This window comes from Bos javanicus, chromosome 3 (assembly GCF_032452875.1).
Source record: "Bos javanicus breed banteng chromosome 3, ARS-OSU_banteng_1.0, whole genome shotgun sequence".
NCBI lineage: Eukaryota > Metazoa > Chordata > Mammalia > Artiodactyla > Bovidae > Bos > Bos javanicus.
In genome coordinates, this window is record NC_083870.1 from 32,179,282 (window position 1) to 32,198,812 (window position 19,531).

The 19,531-nt window shown below is 38.8% G+C and overlaps 1 protein-coding gene across 1 annotated transcript; it reads right to left on the reverse strand.

The window, feature by feature from the left end:
* Positions 1-2,491: 2,491 nt before the first annotated feature.
* ATP5PB (ATP synthase peripheral stalk-membrane subunit b) lies at positions 2,492-19,486 on the reverse strand. The gene is made up of 7 exons (XM_061410827.1): positions 19,343-19,486; positions 19,127-19,163; positions 12,418-12,563; positions 9,421-9,584; positions 8,951-9,076; positions 5,349-5,528; positions 2,492-2,914 (listed from the first exon to the last, which is right to left on the reverse strand). Exons 1-7 carry the CDS (start codon positions 19,380-19,382, stop codon positions 2,837-2,839), a joined length of 771 nt encoding a protein of 256 aa, XP_061266811.1. The 5' UTR covers positions 19,383-19,486; the 3' UTR covers positions 2,492-2,836.
* Positions 19,487-19,531: the final 45 nt, after the last annotated feature.

The window sequence follows — 19,531 nt, forward strand, 5'->3', positions numbered from 1 at the left end:
ATTGGAGCTTCAGTTTTAGCATCAGCCCTTCCAGTGAACATTCAGGATTGATTTTCTTTAGGATTGATTGGTTTGATCTCCTTGCAGTCCAAGGGACTCTTGTTCATCTTGTTCCTCTACCTCCTGCATTTCCTGGAAACTAGAATTTACATCTTAAGTCTTGATAGACTCGGGTGAAATATTTCTGGATAGATTATACCACAAGTGATATTGTCTACTTCATATTTCAGCAAATCAGGAAACTTATCTGGTTATCCCACCAGAGTGATACTAAGAATAACCAGTGAACTAGGTCACTGGCCACTTGATTAGAAAGATCTTGATTTGTATTATCATTGATTATAAATTATTCTTATGGTCATTATAAAACTTACAACAAAAGAATCTAACATTTCCCTTTTTTCACTGACATGCAATCTTTTGCTAACACAAACATATTTCAAATCAATTTGACCTTTTCATATCAAATATTTAAAAAATAATTGGTTTTCCAATGTTTAATTTGAGGTTACACAACCAATTACCACACAACCAATTTGTATGTACTAAACCACAACCATCACAAAGAAATAAAAAAAAAATTAACTGGAGGATAAGTGCTTTACAATATTGTGTTGGTTTCTGCCGTACAACATGAATCAGCTGTGAGTATACATATACCCCCGTCTCTGGAACTACCCTCCTGACCCCTCCCCACCCCCCTTCTATGTTGTCACTGAGCACTGGCCTGAGCTCCCTGTTATACAGCAACTTCCCATTATACACATGGTGGTGGTGGTGTAGTCGCTAAGTTGTGTTTGACTCTTGCGACCCCATGGGACTGTAGCCTGCCAGGCTCCTCCGGCCATGGGATTCTCTAGGCAAGAGTACTGGAGTGGGTTGCCATTTCCTTCTCCAGGGGATCTTCCCGACCCAGGAATCGAACTTGGGTCTCCTGCATTGCAGGCAGATTCTTTACTGACTGAGCTATGCACAGTGTATATATAAACTGATATTCAGAAGGTAGAGATTTGGTACTATACTTTGGAGTTTTGCCTCTAAAATCCCTGCTCAGCTTATTACCTCCATCTCACTCCTGACTGGCTTCACTTTGGGTTGTGACACCCCAGTCCTTGCACATAGATAAACAAACTCTTCTAGCACATTCTTGTCCAAAAGGAGCAGCATGTGCTCTACAGCTGGCCACTATAATAATGTCCAGGTGGCAGAACATCGTGTTGCTTACCCACAGCATGTTGCAGTGCTGTGTGAATACAGGATGTCACTGCCTGGTTCTGGAAACTATGGGGCACACTGTCAGTCTCTACTCGGATCCAGTGGCCTTCTAAGGAGTCCCAGGTGAAGCTCTTTTGTCTGAAGTGACTGGCTTGAGGGCTGACTGCCTCATGCCTGGCTGCCTTTGCAGGTGCCAAGCAGGAACTACTTTGTGGCTTATCCACGTTGCTGCTGATCTGTTGATCCAGCAGTATTAGCAGGCAGGGCTCTAACTTCCCAACTTCTCTCCTTGGGTCATCCTTAAGCTTCTCTAACCTTTGAACCAGGATTAGGAAGGGCCTCGGGTTTTGCAGGACCATCATACCATGAAGATCAGAGGTAATAAAAATGGACAAGGGTTTCAGTCTGTGCTTGTAGTTTCCACTTGTTCCTACCCTCTCCCACTTCACATCTATCTTCCCTTCTTAAATGCCCGCTCCATGCATGTCAAGCTCCTTCATTAGAAACAAAGATTAAGAGCTTACAGAGACTGCTTAACCAGCTTCCACGAGAGCATAAAGTCAAATCTCTTAAATATAAACACATGTCCTAGTAGCTGTGCTTCTGACTGATAGTTATACACAAGTGAAGCGATGAGGCTATTTAGACTACCTGAAATGGGACGCTCAAAACATCTTGTACTAAAATCTGTACCGTATCATATATTCTGCCTGTCCAGCAGATTAATACCTTGCGGTAGGAACTTTTTATCTCTGTGTGACCATTGTAGGATAGTGCTTAGCAATTTTTCGTTTAATGAATAATTTGGAATATCTACTGACCCTAGTAAACTCTCCTTTACGCAACATCTTAATAATGATGTCAATCTGATTTCTATAGAAGATGAATATATTAGTCATCAATACTGACCTAAATGATTGTTTTATCCATTTGTTCACAAGTAAATCCTTATAAAAGTATGAGAATTAAATGCAGACAAAGCTATGGAAAGGCAGAATTTTCTATCTGTTGGATTCTTGAGAGTAATTTTATGACACATTTGAGCCCATAGTATTTTCTACAGAAATACTACTAAAGCAAAAATAAAGTCAATGATATATGATTTCCTTTAGCCATTTTAAGAATATTGAAAAGCTTTAGATTCCCCATAACCTAGCAGCAAGAAATAGCTTACCATTAATAATTATATAAATAAGATTATCAGTTCAGTGACATCTTTAATTTTTACCAATAAATGTTGAAATAGTATTTCAGAAAATTATGCATCTTGAAAAACTTTGTTTCAATTGTCACTTTATTGTTAAGATGGCTGAATTAATTACAAATTTAAACTATAACTTTGACAATTTTTAGCCAGGTACCAAATTTTATTCAAAGAAAATGCTTATTTAACAGTGGTCACAGGACAACTCAAAATGTACAGCAAGATGAATTAGAGAAAGATCTTACTGGCCAACAGATTGTTTCAATTCTTTCATTGTATCAGACTCAAAACTTTTCATTTATAGGAAAGGTAAACTGTAACTTCAGTAGATAGCAATACAGAAAGATTTTATCACATTGACCGGTTTCCATTTAGTCAGTCAACTGTTTCTAGCTGTCTTAATAGGGATAGATGTGTTTACATAACTGGCTGAGCTTGAGCCTTCTTTGCGAGCAGCTTTAGATCTGCAATGCACTTGGCGATTGTTTCCTTCTCCTGTGATAAGGAAAGAGAAAGCTGGTTAGACCTTGTCTAATCACCTTGTCTAATAACAGTCATTCTAAAAGATACCTCCTATAAGATACTAAGGTTACTAAAGAATCTCAAGATGAATTACTGGCTTAAAGATCATCCTCTGTCGTCCCCTTCACCTCCTGCCTTCAATCTTTCCCAACATCAGGGTCTTTTCTAATGAATCAGGTCTTTGCATCAGGTGGCCAAAATACTGGGGCTTCAGCTTCAGTCCTTACAAGGAATAATCAGGACAGATTTCCTTTAGGATTGACTGGTTTGGTCTCTTTGCAGTCCAAGGGACTCTCGAGAGTTGGATTCTCCAACATCACAGTTCAAAATCATCAATTCTTCGGCGCTCAGCTTCTTTTATAGTCCAACTCTCACATCCATACATAACTACTGGAAAAACAATAGCTTTGACTATACGGACCTTTGTTGGCAAAGTAATGTCTTTGTTTTTTAATATGCTGTCTAGGTTTGTCATTGCTTTTCTTTCAAGGAGCAAACGTCTTTTAATTTCATGGCTATAGTCACCATCTGAGGTGATTTTGGAGCCCAGGAAAATAAAGTCTGTCACTGTTTTCATTGCTTCCCTGTCTATTTGCCATGAAGTGATGGGACCGGATGCCATGATCTTCGTTTTATGAATGTTGAGTTTTAAGCCAACTTTTTCACTCTCCTCTTTCACTTTCATCAAGAGGCTCTTTAGTTCCTTGTTTTCTGCCATAAGGGTGGTGTCATCTGTATATCTGAAGTTACTGATATTTCGCCCAGCAATCTTGATTCCAGCTTTACAAAGGGGATAATCAATTATTTAATAAAGCAAAACCAGGGAGTAGTTAAAGTGCCCTGGCTCATAGCTTTTATGAGTGAAACCTGTCTAGAGGTTGAAGCTAGATAATCCTGTAATCATGTGCCACTGATGTCATATTTTACAGCTAATAGTTGCTTGAAAAGGACCAACCTAACAAACATTAGTAATAAACAATGTTAAGAATAAAAATAATTCTTGTCTCTTTTGTACTTTCCAAATTTCTTAAACAAGTATATCACTTCTATATAAAAACATGTAATTTAAAAAACCAATTCATTAAATATTGATAGACCCTGTTTTTCTCCAGCCCTGCATGGTTATGCTGAAAGTGACCAGAAATGCCTAAGTATACTCTTTATTTGGGAAAGAAGAAATCAAGTGATAAACAAGTAAATAAAAATAAATAAATACATGAAAATAGAAAACATTCTGTTAAAGTTCAATGAATTTAGCAGCTGAGGAGAGGAAATGGAATGGACATCACAGAATTAGAAAATGGAAGAGGCTCAGAAATAGACTTGCCCAGTTTTTGTTTCACAGAGAAGTATGTTGGTCAGATATGCAGATGACACCACCCTTATGGCAGAAAGTGAAGAAGAACTAAAAAGCCTCTTGATGAAAGTCAAAGAGGAGAATGAAAAAGTTGGCTTAAAGCTCAACATTCAGAAAACTAAGACCATGGCATTTGGTCCCATCACTTCATGGGAAATGGATGGGGAGACAGTGGAAACATTGGCTGACTTTATTTTTTTGGGCTCCAAAATCACTGCAGATGGTGACTGAAGCCATGAAATTAAAAGATGCTTGCTCCTTGGAAGAAAAGTTAAGACCAACCTAGATAGCATATTGAAAAGCAGAGATATTACTTTGCCAACAAAGGTCCATCTAGTCAAGGCTATGGTTTTTCCAGTGCTCGTGTATGGATGTTGAGAGTTGGACTGTGAAGAAAGCTGAGTGCCGAAAAATTGATGCTTTTGAACTGTGGTGCTGGAGAAGACTCTTGAGAGTCCCCTGGACTGCAAGGAGATTCAACCAGTCCATCCTAAAGGAGATCAGTCCTGGGTGTTGATTGGAAGGCCTGATGCTAAAGCTGAAACTCCAGTACTTTGGCCATCTCACTGGAAAAGACTCTGATGCTGGGAGGGATTGGGGGCAGGAGGAGAAAGGGACGACAGAGGATGAGATGGCTGGATGGTATCACCGACTCGATGGATGTGAGTCTGAGTGAACTCCGGGAGTTGGTGACGGACAGGGAGGCCTGGCGTGCTGTGATTCATGGGGTCGCAAAGAGTCGGACATGACTGAGCGATTGAACTGAACTGATGTTGGTTAATGTTTCCCAGATGATGGAACCTGAACATAAGTGGGCCATAACAAGTGTTCTCAATGATCTTTCCACTATGAGTGAGAATTCTTTGGTAACCAAACTCTGAGGAAGGAGGAAACCTACCATGGCAGTTGTGCAGCACTTTCTAGGTTACCACTAACCAGAAAAACGAACCAGGGCTATCCCATTATTGCTAGGCTAAAGACTCCCTGCCAGCTATCCCTATACTATCAGAGTTATCAATACAACTCCAGAAGCTTTGAAACATCATGTACCTGCTGTGCAGAGATGCTCTGCACCACACGCTTCTCCACCCAGTTTATCATGTGCTCTTGTTCCTTCTGACGCATCATATTCTGCACAGAGATGTGATAGTCCAGGCGATTCTTTACCTCCCTGTATACTCTATGCAGCCGTTCCCGGTAAGTAACCTCCAAGGCCATAGCAATGTTATTCTGAAGCAAAATTAAGAAGTGATGAAAAATTGCTTGCACAAAGGATTACTTCCATTCTGAGGATTCTGCCTCTTAGAACAGCTACCACTTAACTGTATTTTATGCAAAGTTCATTTGTTTAATATGAACAGGTAATACATCTATCGGGTTAAAAGAAAATCTAACAGCATATAGTAAAAATATATTTAAAAGTATATACAGTAAAAAATTAAGCCCTCTCCAGCCCCCTCATAGGCTATCATCTTCCTGTATTTCTTGTATTTTCTCCCAGAAATACTTAATAAACAAACATACATATATGTACACACATAAACATCACTTTTACTGGTTATGACATATAGACCCATCTCAGTTTTAAAACTTATATTGGATTCTACTATTTTCGTGTCTCACAACACATAATTTATTTAACTAAGCTCTATTAACAGATTAGGTTGCTTCTAATTCTTTCAACTACATATTGCAGTTTACATCTTTGCATTTATGTCTGAATATCTGCTGGGTTAAATAATAGCTAACATCTGTTGAGTATCTACTATCTTCTAAACACTGTGTCAATTCAATTAAATCTTAAAATCACACCATAGGATAGTTACTATATTCATTTTACAGTGAGGAAAACTGAGGCAGAAACCAAGGAATCTGTCTAACGTTACAGGGTCATTGAATTATGAAGCCAAGGCCTGAATATGAGGGGTCAGGCTACAAAACCCATGCTCTTAAAGATCCATTTTAAATTGTGATTAACATTGTCAAATTCTACAGAAAAGTTGTACTGCTCTATTCTTTCATCAGCAACACAAACAGCCTGATCAACAGTGTTTATAAAACCTTTACTTTCTGCTATTCTGATAGGCAGAAAAAAATGATCAATTTTAATTGTTGTTATATAAGGAGAAAATTTATATACTTAGAAGTCATTTACATTTACTTATATCTTTATAAATTGTTCATGTCCTATGCCTAGTTTTCTACTGGAATGTTGGTCTATCCTAAGGTAACTACCCTTTTGTATCACATGGAATGCAAGTGTCCTTTTATCTCTAACTTTGGTTTATGGTAATTTCTACATGCAAAATTTAAATTTTTAAAAATGAGATTAACTTAACAATTTTTCCTCCTATAGTTTCCTGGGTTTTTGAAAACTGAGGTATAATTGATATACAATATTATATTAATTTCAGGTACACAAACACAATGATTTGGTATTTGTATATATTGTGAAAGGATCACCAGAATGAGTTTAGTTAACATCCATCACTACCCAAGTTTCTGAATTTTGTTGTCTTATTGGAAACATCTTGTCTTTCCAAAGGTATTGTATTGTTTTTCATGTTGTCTTTTTCTTAAGGTTTCATTTCTAGTTTTTATACCTCTTATTTCTTTTTCTTCTCTAATATTAGCTACTGTATCCAGAATAATAATCAATAAAGCGACAGGGATATTGTCATTTTCTAGCCTGTAATGAGAATCTTTATACATCTCCCTGTTAAGTATAAAGGTTTGAGATATTAAGCTCAAGTAGGCCCTATCTTCTTTCTCCTCAAATCTCAAATACTGCCTTGACTACTTTCCTGTTCAGCAAATGACCTAACTTCCTATTTCACTGAGAAAAAGGAAACAAAGAACTTCACAAACTTGTACCACTCTATCAGCTAATCTACCTCAACCCATACATACTTTGCCTTCCTTTAACTATGGAACTGCTGATGCTCCTGAAGCCAACCCTTCCACCTGCGTACGCCAAGCCCTCTAGCCCTACCGAAGGACACTGCTCTAGCAAATTCCTCCCTATGCATACCCCTTTCTTGCATCAAATTTTCTCTCTACTAATTTCTATCAGATCCTGACATGTAATTATACTTCCTATCGTTTAAAAAATCTTTTGGTTACTAAATCCTCTCCTCCGAGCTACTAATTTCTTTGCCCAACAATATTCTAACTCCTTCACAATTCTGACAGTGATTTACACCCAGACTCCAATTCTCCTCTTCCATTTTTTTCCTTTAATTTATTCCAACCACTTCACTAAAACAGCCCTTAACCAAGGTCTCCAACCTTCATACTGCTAAATCCGATGCCAAATTCTTAGGCCCTTTATTACTTGACCATTAAGCAGGGCAACTACAAATTAATCCTCGTTTCCACCAGTTATTTTCCTTCTTGTTCTGGTCTTACAGCTGTTAAGTGCCACTTGTAAGCTCATGATTTCCAAATTCTCCCCGGTGATTCCAGACTCTTGTATCTAATAACTCTTATTTGGCTAATTCACAGGCATTTCAAACCAACACACGCAAGACTGAAGGCTATTTACAACAAGGCCATCAGAGTGACTCTTTAAAACATCAGTGAGATCATATCACTCCTCTGCCTAAAAGATTCAATGACTTTCTCTCATCCTAAGTACAAGTCAAAGTTCTCACAGAAGCCTATGAGACTTCATATGATCCAGCCCTTGGCCACTCTCTGCCTTGCTTCCTCTTACCTTCATCCTCACCCATTCTACTTCAGCTACGTTGGCCTTCTTACTTTCCTTTGTCTATATCAAGTAAGCTTCCAGGGTTAGGGCCCTTGTGATTGTTCTTCCCTCTGTCTGCAATACTATTTCCTCAGATATCAGGTTCAAATATCACATCAGAAGCTTTTCTAAACTGCTGAACAAAACAGTTAACTCCCTCCTTCTAAAATTTCTTTTCCTTTAACATAAGTTCATTATTCTACAGGTACTTCACACAAGTTGACATTCATATCTGCTTATTATTATTTTTTTCTTTTCCTTTTCTCAACCCTTGGCTAAATAGGCACCAAGAAAGCAGACTTGGTTTTGTTCTCTGCTGTAATCCTAGCACCCTGCCTTGACCAGTGTCCACACTTAAAATATATCTATTAAGTATTTCATGAATAAATAAAAATTTTAATCACTATCATTTGATTCTTACAAAAAGCTACATCTTCAAAAGCCAGGTTTTGTGTGACATATTAGTTATGATGCAGGAAGAATTCTCCGGCTGTAACCTATGCATGAAGAGATTTCTGAGGATTTCAAACATAATGTGCCAAGTATCTTTAGGGATCCTATTTTAAGACTTTCTTATAACATGCATGTTTGAAATGCATAGCATGTATTTTACCTACTGTATTTTACAGTGAATGTCATTTTTAAACTGGCTTTCTGTGTGGATTTAAAAATATGTTCTTTTATACTTTTTATTCTCTCTAGTTTTAGAGTAATAATTCTAATTATTTATCCACTTGAGGCGTCGTAGATATCTAAATAGCTTTAACAGTCAATCCCCACCCAAATACTCCTTTTTCCAAGTAAAATATGCTCAAACTATACAACCTTCATATGATTGTAAATTTTTGTTTTAAATATACACAAATGAGTAATTTCACTCCTCTGAGAAAGTTCTGAAACCTACCCTTTGAACATCAAAAAGGTAATGGCGCTTTTGAACCAGTGCCTGCTGTGACTTCTCCATATCAATAGCATCCTGGATTTGTTTGATGGACGCCTGTTTCACCTCTTCCAGTTGGGCAATTTTTTGCTGCAATTATGATATTTACAACAAAGATCAGTGAAGGTATCTAGGGTAATAAAAAGATTCACTTTATACTTCTTCACATGTGAAAATACCCACACACAAGAACTGCACAAATACTTAACAAGAGTTGCTCACAGTAGCTATGCAGTATCTTGCTGAAAGAACAAAACAACGGAAAAGCTGGAGAAAGTCTGGTAGTTTTAAAAAATTTATCTCAAATTAGTAATTAACATTTATATTGAAATCATTATAATTAGATTCATTTTTATATCCTTTGTTCCTATCACTTGATATCTTTGATGTTTCTAGTACTGTCTAAAACAGGAAATAAGATTTATGGGTCTTACCTCATTGAGTTTATCAGCAAATTCCCCAACAGAAGCACCATATTTTTTAACTATATAGACAAGGAACCCTATTGTTGATATGGCAGAGAAGGTCTCTGGAGTTATCACGTATATTTCTTTGGAGAGTAAATATAAGATAAGCCCAGTTCCAAGCACATAGGGTCCTAAAAGGAAGAAAAAGTTATTTTATGATAGATATGCTATAATTTTTTTTCCTATTTTATTCTTTTTTAAAACTTTTTATTTTGTATTTGGGTATAGGAAGAAGCACAAGCTGGAATCAAGATTGCTGGGAGAAATATCAATACCCTCAGATATGCAGATAACACCATCCTTATGGCAGAAAGCGAAGAGGAACTAAAAAGCCTCTTGATGAAAGTGAAAGGAGAGTGAAAAAGTTGGCTTAAACTTAGCTCAACATTCAGAAAACTAAGATCATGGCATCTGGTCCCATCACTTCATGGGAAATGGATGGGGAAACAGTGGAAACAGCGTCAGACTTTATTTTTTGGGCTCCAAAATCACTGCAGATGGTGACTGAAGCCATGAAATTAAAAGACGCTTACTCCTTGGAAGAAAAGTTATGACCAACCTAGATAGCATATTGAAAAGCAGAGATACTACTTTGCCAACAAAGGTCCATCTAGTCAAGGCTATGGTTTTTCCAGTGGTCATGTATGGATGAGAGTTGGACTGTGAAGAAAACTGAGTGCCGAAGAATTGATGCTTTTGAACTGTGGTGCTGGAGAAGACTCTTGAGAGTCCCTTGGACTGCAAGGAGATCCAACCAGTCCATTCTAAAGGAGATCAGTCCTGGGTGTTCATTGGAAGGCCTGATGCTAAAGCTGAAACTCCAGTACTTTGGCCACCTCATGCGAAGAGTTGACTCACTGGAAAAGACTCTGATGCTGGGAGGGATTGGGGGCAGGAGGAGAAGGGGACGACAGAGGATGAGATGGCTGGATGGCATCACTGACTCAATGGACATGAGTTTGAGTGAACTCCAGGAGCTGGTGATGGACAGGGAGGCCTTGCGTGCTGCGATTCATGGGGTCGCAAAGAGTTGGACACGACTGAGAGACTGAACTGAACTGATTGTCAATTTACAACAGTGTAATAGTTTCAAGTGAACAGAGAAGGGAATAGGCCATATATATACATGTATCCAGTTAAGCAAAGTTAATGATGATTTTAAATAATCAGATTCAAAGATCAAAGCCTATATGAGAACCAGTAAGGTACAACTGAAAGGACGATAATCTGGACTTAGGGAAATCTGACTTTGCAATTTAGCAACGCTGGACAATACAGAAGATCTCTGAGCTTAGTTTCCTGAACTGTCAAGTGGGAATAGTACCTTCTTCACAGAATTGATGTAACTGAAAAACAATGTATATAGTGTCTAGTACAACTGCTTAACAAACGGGAAGTAGTTTATAAAAATGTCAAGTTACTTTGAGAATAATTTGTGTAGCAAAATACACTATTTATTAAGTGGGGGACACTGGTCAGAATAAAATTTATCCACTCTTGCTGATTTACTCAATGTGAATCTGACACTGGTAATAAACAATTAAAACAAAAGAGACACAATTATAAAGCAACATATAAGTAAAAGACCTAAGTAACAGGACTTTCACTTCCTGTAGTACCTTATTATAAGGCTTCTATTATGGCCATCTTTTTCTTTAACCAGGTCATGAATTCTGAAAGGATACAAACCATCATGTACCTTTTAGGATTTTCCTCTGTGACTCACAAGATGCTATGCAGGATTTAAGACAGGTCTTTAGGGGAAGCAGTTTACAGTGTTTCTATGCAATACAAGTACCAAAGGATGTTAGGACATACTATAAGAATAAAAGGGTTACATTCTCAAATGTGTTTTACCCATTTTCCCACACAAAGTTTACACAGTTCACTTAAAAAAAAACACCTGCCTTCAGTGTATACATTTTAAATGTGAATTTATTAAAAAAAAAAAAAAGGCCTATCACATGTAGCATTTTTATCACCTATGGAGATCTGATGTTTCTCACAATTTTAATTACGGAAAAGCTATTTTAGGTCATTCCTTGGAGAGATTAAAAAAAAAATCTTTGATATCCAGTGTTTCACAGTCATAGCTATATTTGGATACAGCAAGAGAAGCAGCATGTATAATAAAAGTACACTAAACTTAACTGGAGGACCCATGTTTAAGTACTACTCAGTCACTAAAGAAAGAATAAACCTCAGCAAGTTGTCTTCTAGTTCTTCTGGGTAATAAAAATGTCTTCATAGAACTGTTTTACGGATTAAATAAAGTGAAAGCATATGGCGTTACAAAAATGAAAGATTTCAGGACAGTTTAGACCTTTTTAAAAGGAAAAAACTGGTAAGTCCGGTCCAGTTCTTTTTTCATAATCACACACACAATTATACATACAGTACATAGTCTCTATTGCCTTACCTGGCTTTATTTTTATCCATAGTTCTTTCCATCTGAAATGTATATTTTATGGTTATTCTTTTTTTTTGGGGGGGGGGAGCACTCCACATGGCTTGAGGGATCTTAGTTGTCCAATCAGGGATTGAAACTGGGCCCCTGCTGTGAAAGCACGAGTTCTAACCACCGGATTGCCAAAAATTCCCCAGTTACTCTCATTTCTTTATTGTCTATCCTACAAAAGAATGTTCCATGATGGCAGGCACTTTAGTTCACCACTGTATGCCTAGAACAGTGCCTAGGATAGGGCAGGCATTCAATAAATTTGGTGTATCAACAAATAGAGACAATGCTATAAAATCAAGTTAAAATCCCCAGCAAAATTACTCCAAAGACAAGTTAAAGCAATCAAATCAATTGTTACACTGAATCACTCCCACACTCTACTTTTGAAAACAGCTGACTTGATTTTTCTGGTGTATGTGGAAAAGGTAAGAAGCCACTAAAATTCTAGATTAACATAAACCAGAGCATCCAAACATACTATCAAACACTGGGCAAATGCTCACCTGTTACACCAGTTTTAGGATAAAGGAACTGGAAGAATTCCTCAGGGATCAGCCCAAAACGAACTTTTCCTCCATGTTCAGGAAGAGGTGGTACAGGGGCAAGACTTGGCTGCCCTGTGTGAAAGATCCTCGTTGCCTGCAATACCCTATAGGTAGGAATTATACAAGTTTAAAGCTTATTCTTTAAAGAGAACACAACATATGAACAATTGTAGAAAGAATGGATAGGGATGAGGATTAAGGTAGTTTCCCACTGTCCTGATGGAGAGAGAACAAACCAAGAACAGGAAGGCCAGGGTCCAATAATTAGCTGTGACAAGGGGAAACAACTTACTTAAACCTTTATGTAATCTTCTACCTAATACTAGAATTCCTCTGTTAAATCTCATAGATAATCTGTCTAGCACCTTACACATCTATTACCAGCACTAAAATATGTAAGAACACAGACTCTGCAGCCAGGCTATTTGGGTTCAAATTCTAATTTACACTTTTGTAATCTGTGATTTCTCTAAGTAAAGTAAAACAAAGAATATGACCTTAGAAGGTTGTTGTGAGGATTAACTGAGTTAAAAAAGTAAAGTATATTGAATGGTGCTCAGCATATGTTAAGTTTTATGTAAATGGTTAGTTATTACATAGCTACCGTGTTGTGAGCTCCCTGATGGCAAGAACTTTGACCATTCTGAATATTCTGTGATGGGGTGCTAAACAACCACTAAGTGAAACAGGCTTTTGCAGTGTTGGATATCTCTATGTTCATCCTTTGAACTGCTACGTACATCCTTAAAACTTCTATTGATTAGTTCTAATTTTATTCATTTATTTTGTAAGATAACACCCATGTATCTGGGTTAAATAAACATCTCAGTTCCTTCACAAACCTGATTGTCCATTACAAGCAGCAATCTGATTTTGTTTAAAAAAATGAAGTATACAGAACTGAACATGATACTCTAAGTACAGCTTGACCAATCCATTCATTCTACAAACACATACTGAGAACTTGCTATTGCTATTATTGGGTTTTAACTACTGTACTGTTATCATGAATTTGCCAACTATTCCGGTCTTAAAGTAACTTAAGATTAACAGTTATAGCATACTGGTGTCTTATTAAGATTCTGATGAAATAATATCCTCCAGTCTTTTCATATCTGCTGTCAAGTTTAGTCTCTTTCAGATTATCAGTATGATTTTGTTCCTCACCTCCCTATTCTATCTCGACTCCTTGCAATGTAAGAGTTTATATTATTTCACAGACTATGGTTCATTGCTTGTCTTCCAAATATTATTGCTGCTTCCTAATGTATTATGAGCTACCATACTGACTTTTGGAATCCTAGAGTCATGCTCGAGATTCTTAGGAAAATCAGGGTTTCTCAACCTCAGCATTATCAACATTTTGGACAACTGACAATTCTTTGCGTGGAGAGCTGTTCTGTGCACTGTAATTAGCAGCATCCTTTATATGCCAGGTGCCAGTAGCATCCTTCCTCCTACCCAGTGCTGACAACCAAACACATCCCTAGACACTGTCACAAGTCCCCTGGAGAACAAAACTGCCCCCGGCTGAGTACAGATTTAAATCACAGCACTAAAGAACTTGCTTTATTGTGAATTTTACCTTTTATCATTAAAATATTCATCTTTTGTTTCATTTAAAAATAAATAATTTTTTTAAAAAAGAACTTGCTTTCAATTCAGTTCAGTTCAGTTGCTCAGTCATGTCCGACTCTTTGTGACCCCATGAACCACAAAACATCAGGTCTCCCTGTCCATCACCAGCTCCTGGAGTCTATCCAAACCCATGTCCATCGAGTCGGTGATGCCATCCAAACATCTCATCCTCTGTCGTCCCCTTCTCCTCCTGCTCTCAATCATTCCCAGCATCAGGGTCTTTTCAAATGAGTCAGCTCTTTGCATCAGATGGCCAAAGTACCGGAGCTTCAACTTCAACATTAGTCCTTCCATTGAACACCCAGGACTGATCTCTTTTAGGATGGACTGGTTGGATCTCCTTGCAGTCCAAGGGACTCTCAAGAGTCTTCTCCATCACCACAGTTCAAAAGCATCAATTCTTCGGTGCTCAGCTTTCTTTATAGTTCAACTCTCACATCCATACATGACCACTGGAAAAACCATAGCCTTGACTAGACGGACCTTTGTTGGCAAAGTAATGTCTCTGCTTTTTAATATGCTGTCTAGGTTAGTTATAACTTTTCTTCCAAGGAGTAAGCGTCTTTTAATTTCATGGCTGCAATCACCATCTGCAGTGATTTTGGAGCCCCAAAAATAAAGTCTGACACTGTTTCCACAGTTTCCCCATCTATCTCCCATGAAGTGATGGGACCAGATGCCATGATCTTCGTTTTCTGAATGTTGAGCTTTAAGCCAACTTTTTCACTGTCCTCTTTCACTTTCATCAAGAGGCTCTTTAGTTCTTCTTCACTTTCTGCCATAAGGGTGGTGTCATCTGCATATCTGAGGTTATTGATATTTCTCCTGGCAATCTTGATTCCAGCTTGTGCTTCTTCCAGCCCAGCGTTTCTCATGATGTACTCTGCATAGAAGTTAAATAAGCAGGGTGACAATATACCACCTTGACGTACTCCTTTTCCTATTTGGAACCAGTCTGTTGTTCCATGTCCAGTTCTAACTGTTGCTTCCTGACCTGCATACAGGTTTCTCAAGAGGCAGGTCAGGTGGTCTGGTATGCCCATCTCTTTCAGAATTTTCCACAGTTTATTGTGATCCACACAGTCAAAGGCTTTAGTCAATAAAGCAGAAACAGATGTTTTTCTGGAACTCTCTTGCTTTTTTGATGATCCACCAATGTTGGCAATTTGATCTCTGGTTCCTCTGCCTTTTCTAAATCCAGCTTGAACATCTGGAAGTTCATGGTTCATGTATTGTTAAAGCTTGGCTTGGAGAATTTTGAGCATTACTTTACTAGCATGTGAGATGAGTGCAATTGTGTGGTAGTTTGAGTGTCTTTGGCATTGCCTTTCTTTGGGACTGGAATGAAAACTGACCTTTTCCAGTCCTGTGGCCACTGCTGAGTATTCCAAATTTGCTGGCATATTGAGTGCAGCACTTTCACAGCGTCATCTTTCAGGATTGGAAATAGCTCAACTGGAATTCCATCATCTCCAGTAGCTTTGTTCATAGTGATGCTTCCTAAGGCCCACTTGACTTCACAATAGTTGGACACAAATCCTCTCCCTAACTGGCTGCCTTAGTTCAAGCCCTCAGCTACTCTTGCCTAAGAAAGCTAACAATCAAAACCTGGTCTCTTGGCTTCTCTTCAAATACCCCTTCAACCCAGTCCCTCACTGCTGCTTTTAAAGTTTTTAAAATACAAATGTGACTTTAAAACTCTCCAACAGGCTCTCTTCTGGCCATAGTAAACAAAGTACTTAATACAGTATACATGATTCAGCACCTGTTAAGTTTTATAGCCTCCTCTTCCTTCATTCTCCTACTTTCCAGCCATATGCAACTACTTACAGCTTTCCCACATGTTCAACCTGGTTTTAGAAAAGGAACAAAGATCAAACTGCCAACATCTGCTGGATCGTTGAAAAAGCAAGAGAATTCCAGAAAAACATCTATTTCTGTTTTATTGACTATGCCAAAGCCTTTGACTGTGTGGATCACCACAAACTGTGGAAAATTTTGAAGGAGATGGGAATACCAGATCACCTGATCTGCCTCTTGAGAAATTTGTATGCAGGTCAGGAAGCAACAGTTAGAACTGGACATGGAACAACAGACTGGTTCCAAATAGGAAAAGGAGTAAGTCAAGGCTGTATATTGTCACCCTGCTTATTTAACTTCTATGCAGAGTACATTATTTGAAACACTGGGCTGGATAAAGCACAAGCTGGACTCAAGATTGCCAGGAGAAATATCAATAACCTCAGATATGCAGATGACACCACATTTATGGCAGAAAGTGAAGAAGAACTAAAGAGCCTCTTGATGAAAGTGAAAGAGGAGAGTGAAAAAGTTGGCTTAAAGCTCAACATTCAGAAGGCTGAGATCATGACATCTGGTCCCATCACTTCACAGCAAATAGATGGGGAAACATTGGCTGACTTTATTTTTCTGGGCTCCAAACTCATGCAGATGGTGACTGTAGCCATGAAATTAAAAGATGCTTGCTCCTTGGAAGAAAAGTTATGATCAACCTAGATAGCATATTAAAAAGCAGAGACATTACTTTGCCAACAAAGGTCCATCTAGTCAAGGTTATGGTTTTTCCAGTGGTCATATAGGGATGTGAGAGTTGGACTATAAAGAAAGCTGAGCGCCAAAGAATTGATGCTTTTAAACTGTGGTGTTGGAGAAGACTCTTGAGAGTCCCTTGGACTGCATGGAGATCCAACCACTCCATCCTAAAGGAAATCAGTCCTGAATATTCAATGGAAGGATTGATGTTGAAGCTGAAACTCCTATACTTTGGCCACCTGATGCAAAGAACTGACTCATTTAAAGACCATGATGCTGGGAAAGATTGAGGGCAGAAGGGAATGACAGAGAACAAGATGGTTGGATGGCACCACCGACTCGAGACATGAGTTTGAGTAAACTCTGGGAGTTGGTGATGGACAGGGAGTCCTGGCGTGCTGCAGTCCATGGCAAAGAGTCGGACATGACTGAGCAACTGAACTGAACTGACAGCTTTCTTTGGTGGCTCAGATGGTAATGAATCTGCCTGCAGTGCAGGAGACCTAGGTGTGATCCCTGGGTCAGGAAGGTCCCCTGAAGGAGGGAACAGCAACCGACTGCAGTATTCTTGCCTGGACAATCCCACGGACAGAGCCTGGTGTGCTACAGTCCATGGGGTTGCAGAGTCAGACACGACTGAAGAGACTTAACGTGCACAGTTTTCAAAATAAAAAAGACTGCCTGATGCTGCTTCTACTTGGTATGCCTTTCCCTTAAGGATTGCCAAGACCCACCAGCCTTTAGAATATCTCAAATATATCCTTTACAAAGGCTTCTCCAACTGTGGGCCAACATTTATTCATTCAACAAAACACTTACAGACTCTCTACTTATGTTAGGCACCAACAGTATAACAATAAGCAAAGTCTCAGCCTTAGACATTCTAGTGGGGGTTTGGAGTGTGAGAATGTATATATACACACACACACAATTTCAGACAACTGTAAATTCCATGTAAATTAGGAAGGGAAAGGGCTAAGGAGCAATGGGTCGTGGGGAGAGAGGCTTTTTTGGGAGAGATTAGGTGACATCTGAGCTAATGACCGGGAAAAGAGAGATCAGCAAGTATAAAGATCCTGAGGCAACAATAAGCTTGGCAGTTTTTGGAAGAATGGCAAGAACATCAGTATGGCTGAGAATGAGCTAAAAACAGAAGGTAAGAAGACAAATCAAGAGGTAGGATGGGGTCAACTCATGTTGAACCTTCTGGGTTATTTTAAGTTTGGATTTTATTTCAAGTGGGACAGGCAGCTCTGGAGGGTCTTGCAAGGGAAGGGTGGGGAAAGGACATAATCCCTGTGACTCCTGTGAGAATGGCCTGTAATGGGAAAAGAATATAAATTCAAGGAGACTAGATAGGAGACAACTGAAATAGCTTAGGTGAAATGTAATGGTGGTTCATACTCCAGTAGTAGTGGTAGTGAAAGAATGGTCAGAGTCTGGATATAAGAAGAAAGAAGTGCCTTATGAATGCATTAGAGAAATGTGAATGAGAAAAAAAAGGATGTTCCTCACATCTTATACATGTATTTATTACCTATGCTACAAAGAGTTGTCTGTCTGTATGGAATCTTTCTTCTTTGAAATGTTGGAAGCAACCAATGAGTCTTACTTTATTTAACTACAGATAAACCTAAACCACCTTTTCAAGACACAGGACTGTTATCAAATTTTGCAAGATTTAGGATGAAGTCCGGAAGTAAAAAGAAATTACAAAGAAAACTGACACGTTTTATGACATAATATTAGTAACAGGTTCTAACATTAAGCACATAATAAGCACATATTATGTACCAAGCACTGTTTTTAGAGTTCCCAGGAACGTCCCTTACTTCTCATAATCCATAACGTACTATTATATCTATTTTGCCTATGGAGAAATTAAGGTCCCACAGCTTGTTAAGTAGAGGAGCCAAGTTTACTCTCAGCTTCGGAGTCCTCACTGTAAACTACTCCATAGCTATCTCCTCTGCTATGTGAAGGTAGGTACTTATCCATACTCATTTATTTATCTTTGGTTATGGAGGTGCAAGATAAATATTTGCCGAAACACTGAATAATTTCTCTGATCTGACAGTAAAATTTGGAATCTGGGAGGCAGATTAAAAACTACACGTTTCATTTTTTTATTTAACAAAACTTGCCCTTGGGTATGCAATCTAGTAACCCCGATACAGGCTGCGGCAGCTCTGTCTAGCTGAAGGTCACAAGGGAGAGGGGCGGGGCTTAGGAGACACCAAAAGCAGTTTCTAAACAGTTTAGTTAGAACACATTACTTTTTCTCTTAACCTCTACTATTAGATGATACAATGGTGTTTCAGGCAGTTACAGGATCACACGTAAACGAGACGTTAAGCGTTCCAATATAACCAAAACAAAGGTAATTACTGGCCTAAAGCTAAAGGCAGATTAACCCAGAAGTGAAATGAGGTGACAAAGCAAGGACCAAAGGAGATATTACATCCCTCACACTTACCCTGGACCGAGGAGGGCTGCGTTCTTCAGAGAGGGGGCTACAAAATTACAAAGCGTAGGTTAGCAAGGTCACGATGAAATCTGGTTTGTCTCTTCCTCGGCCCCAAGTCTCACTGCGCTTTTCTTCACGCCCTTTCCTCCCACCCGCTCCAAGCAACCACAGACGCCTCGTTTTACGATCACTCTGCTATCCAGGACCAGGGTGTGTACCTCTCACCTGCTGCGGCGGCGGCAGAAAGTACCACCCGGGACAGCATTGTCAGGTAGCGTTCACACAGCAATCTTCCCGCCCCAGTGACCCCGACAGAAGAATCTGTCAGGGACAGAAGCAAGATGGACGCTCAGAAGTCTCGCGAGAAGAGAACTTCGTGCCCTCGCCGTCAACTTCCGGTCTTTTCTCCCCCTC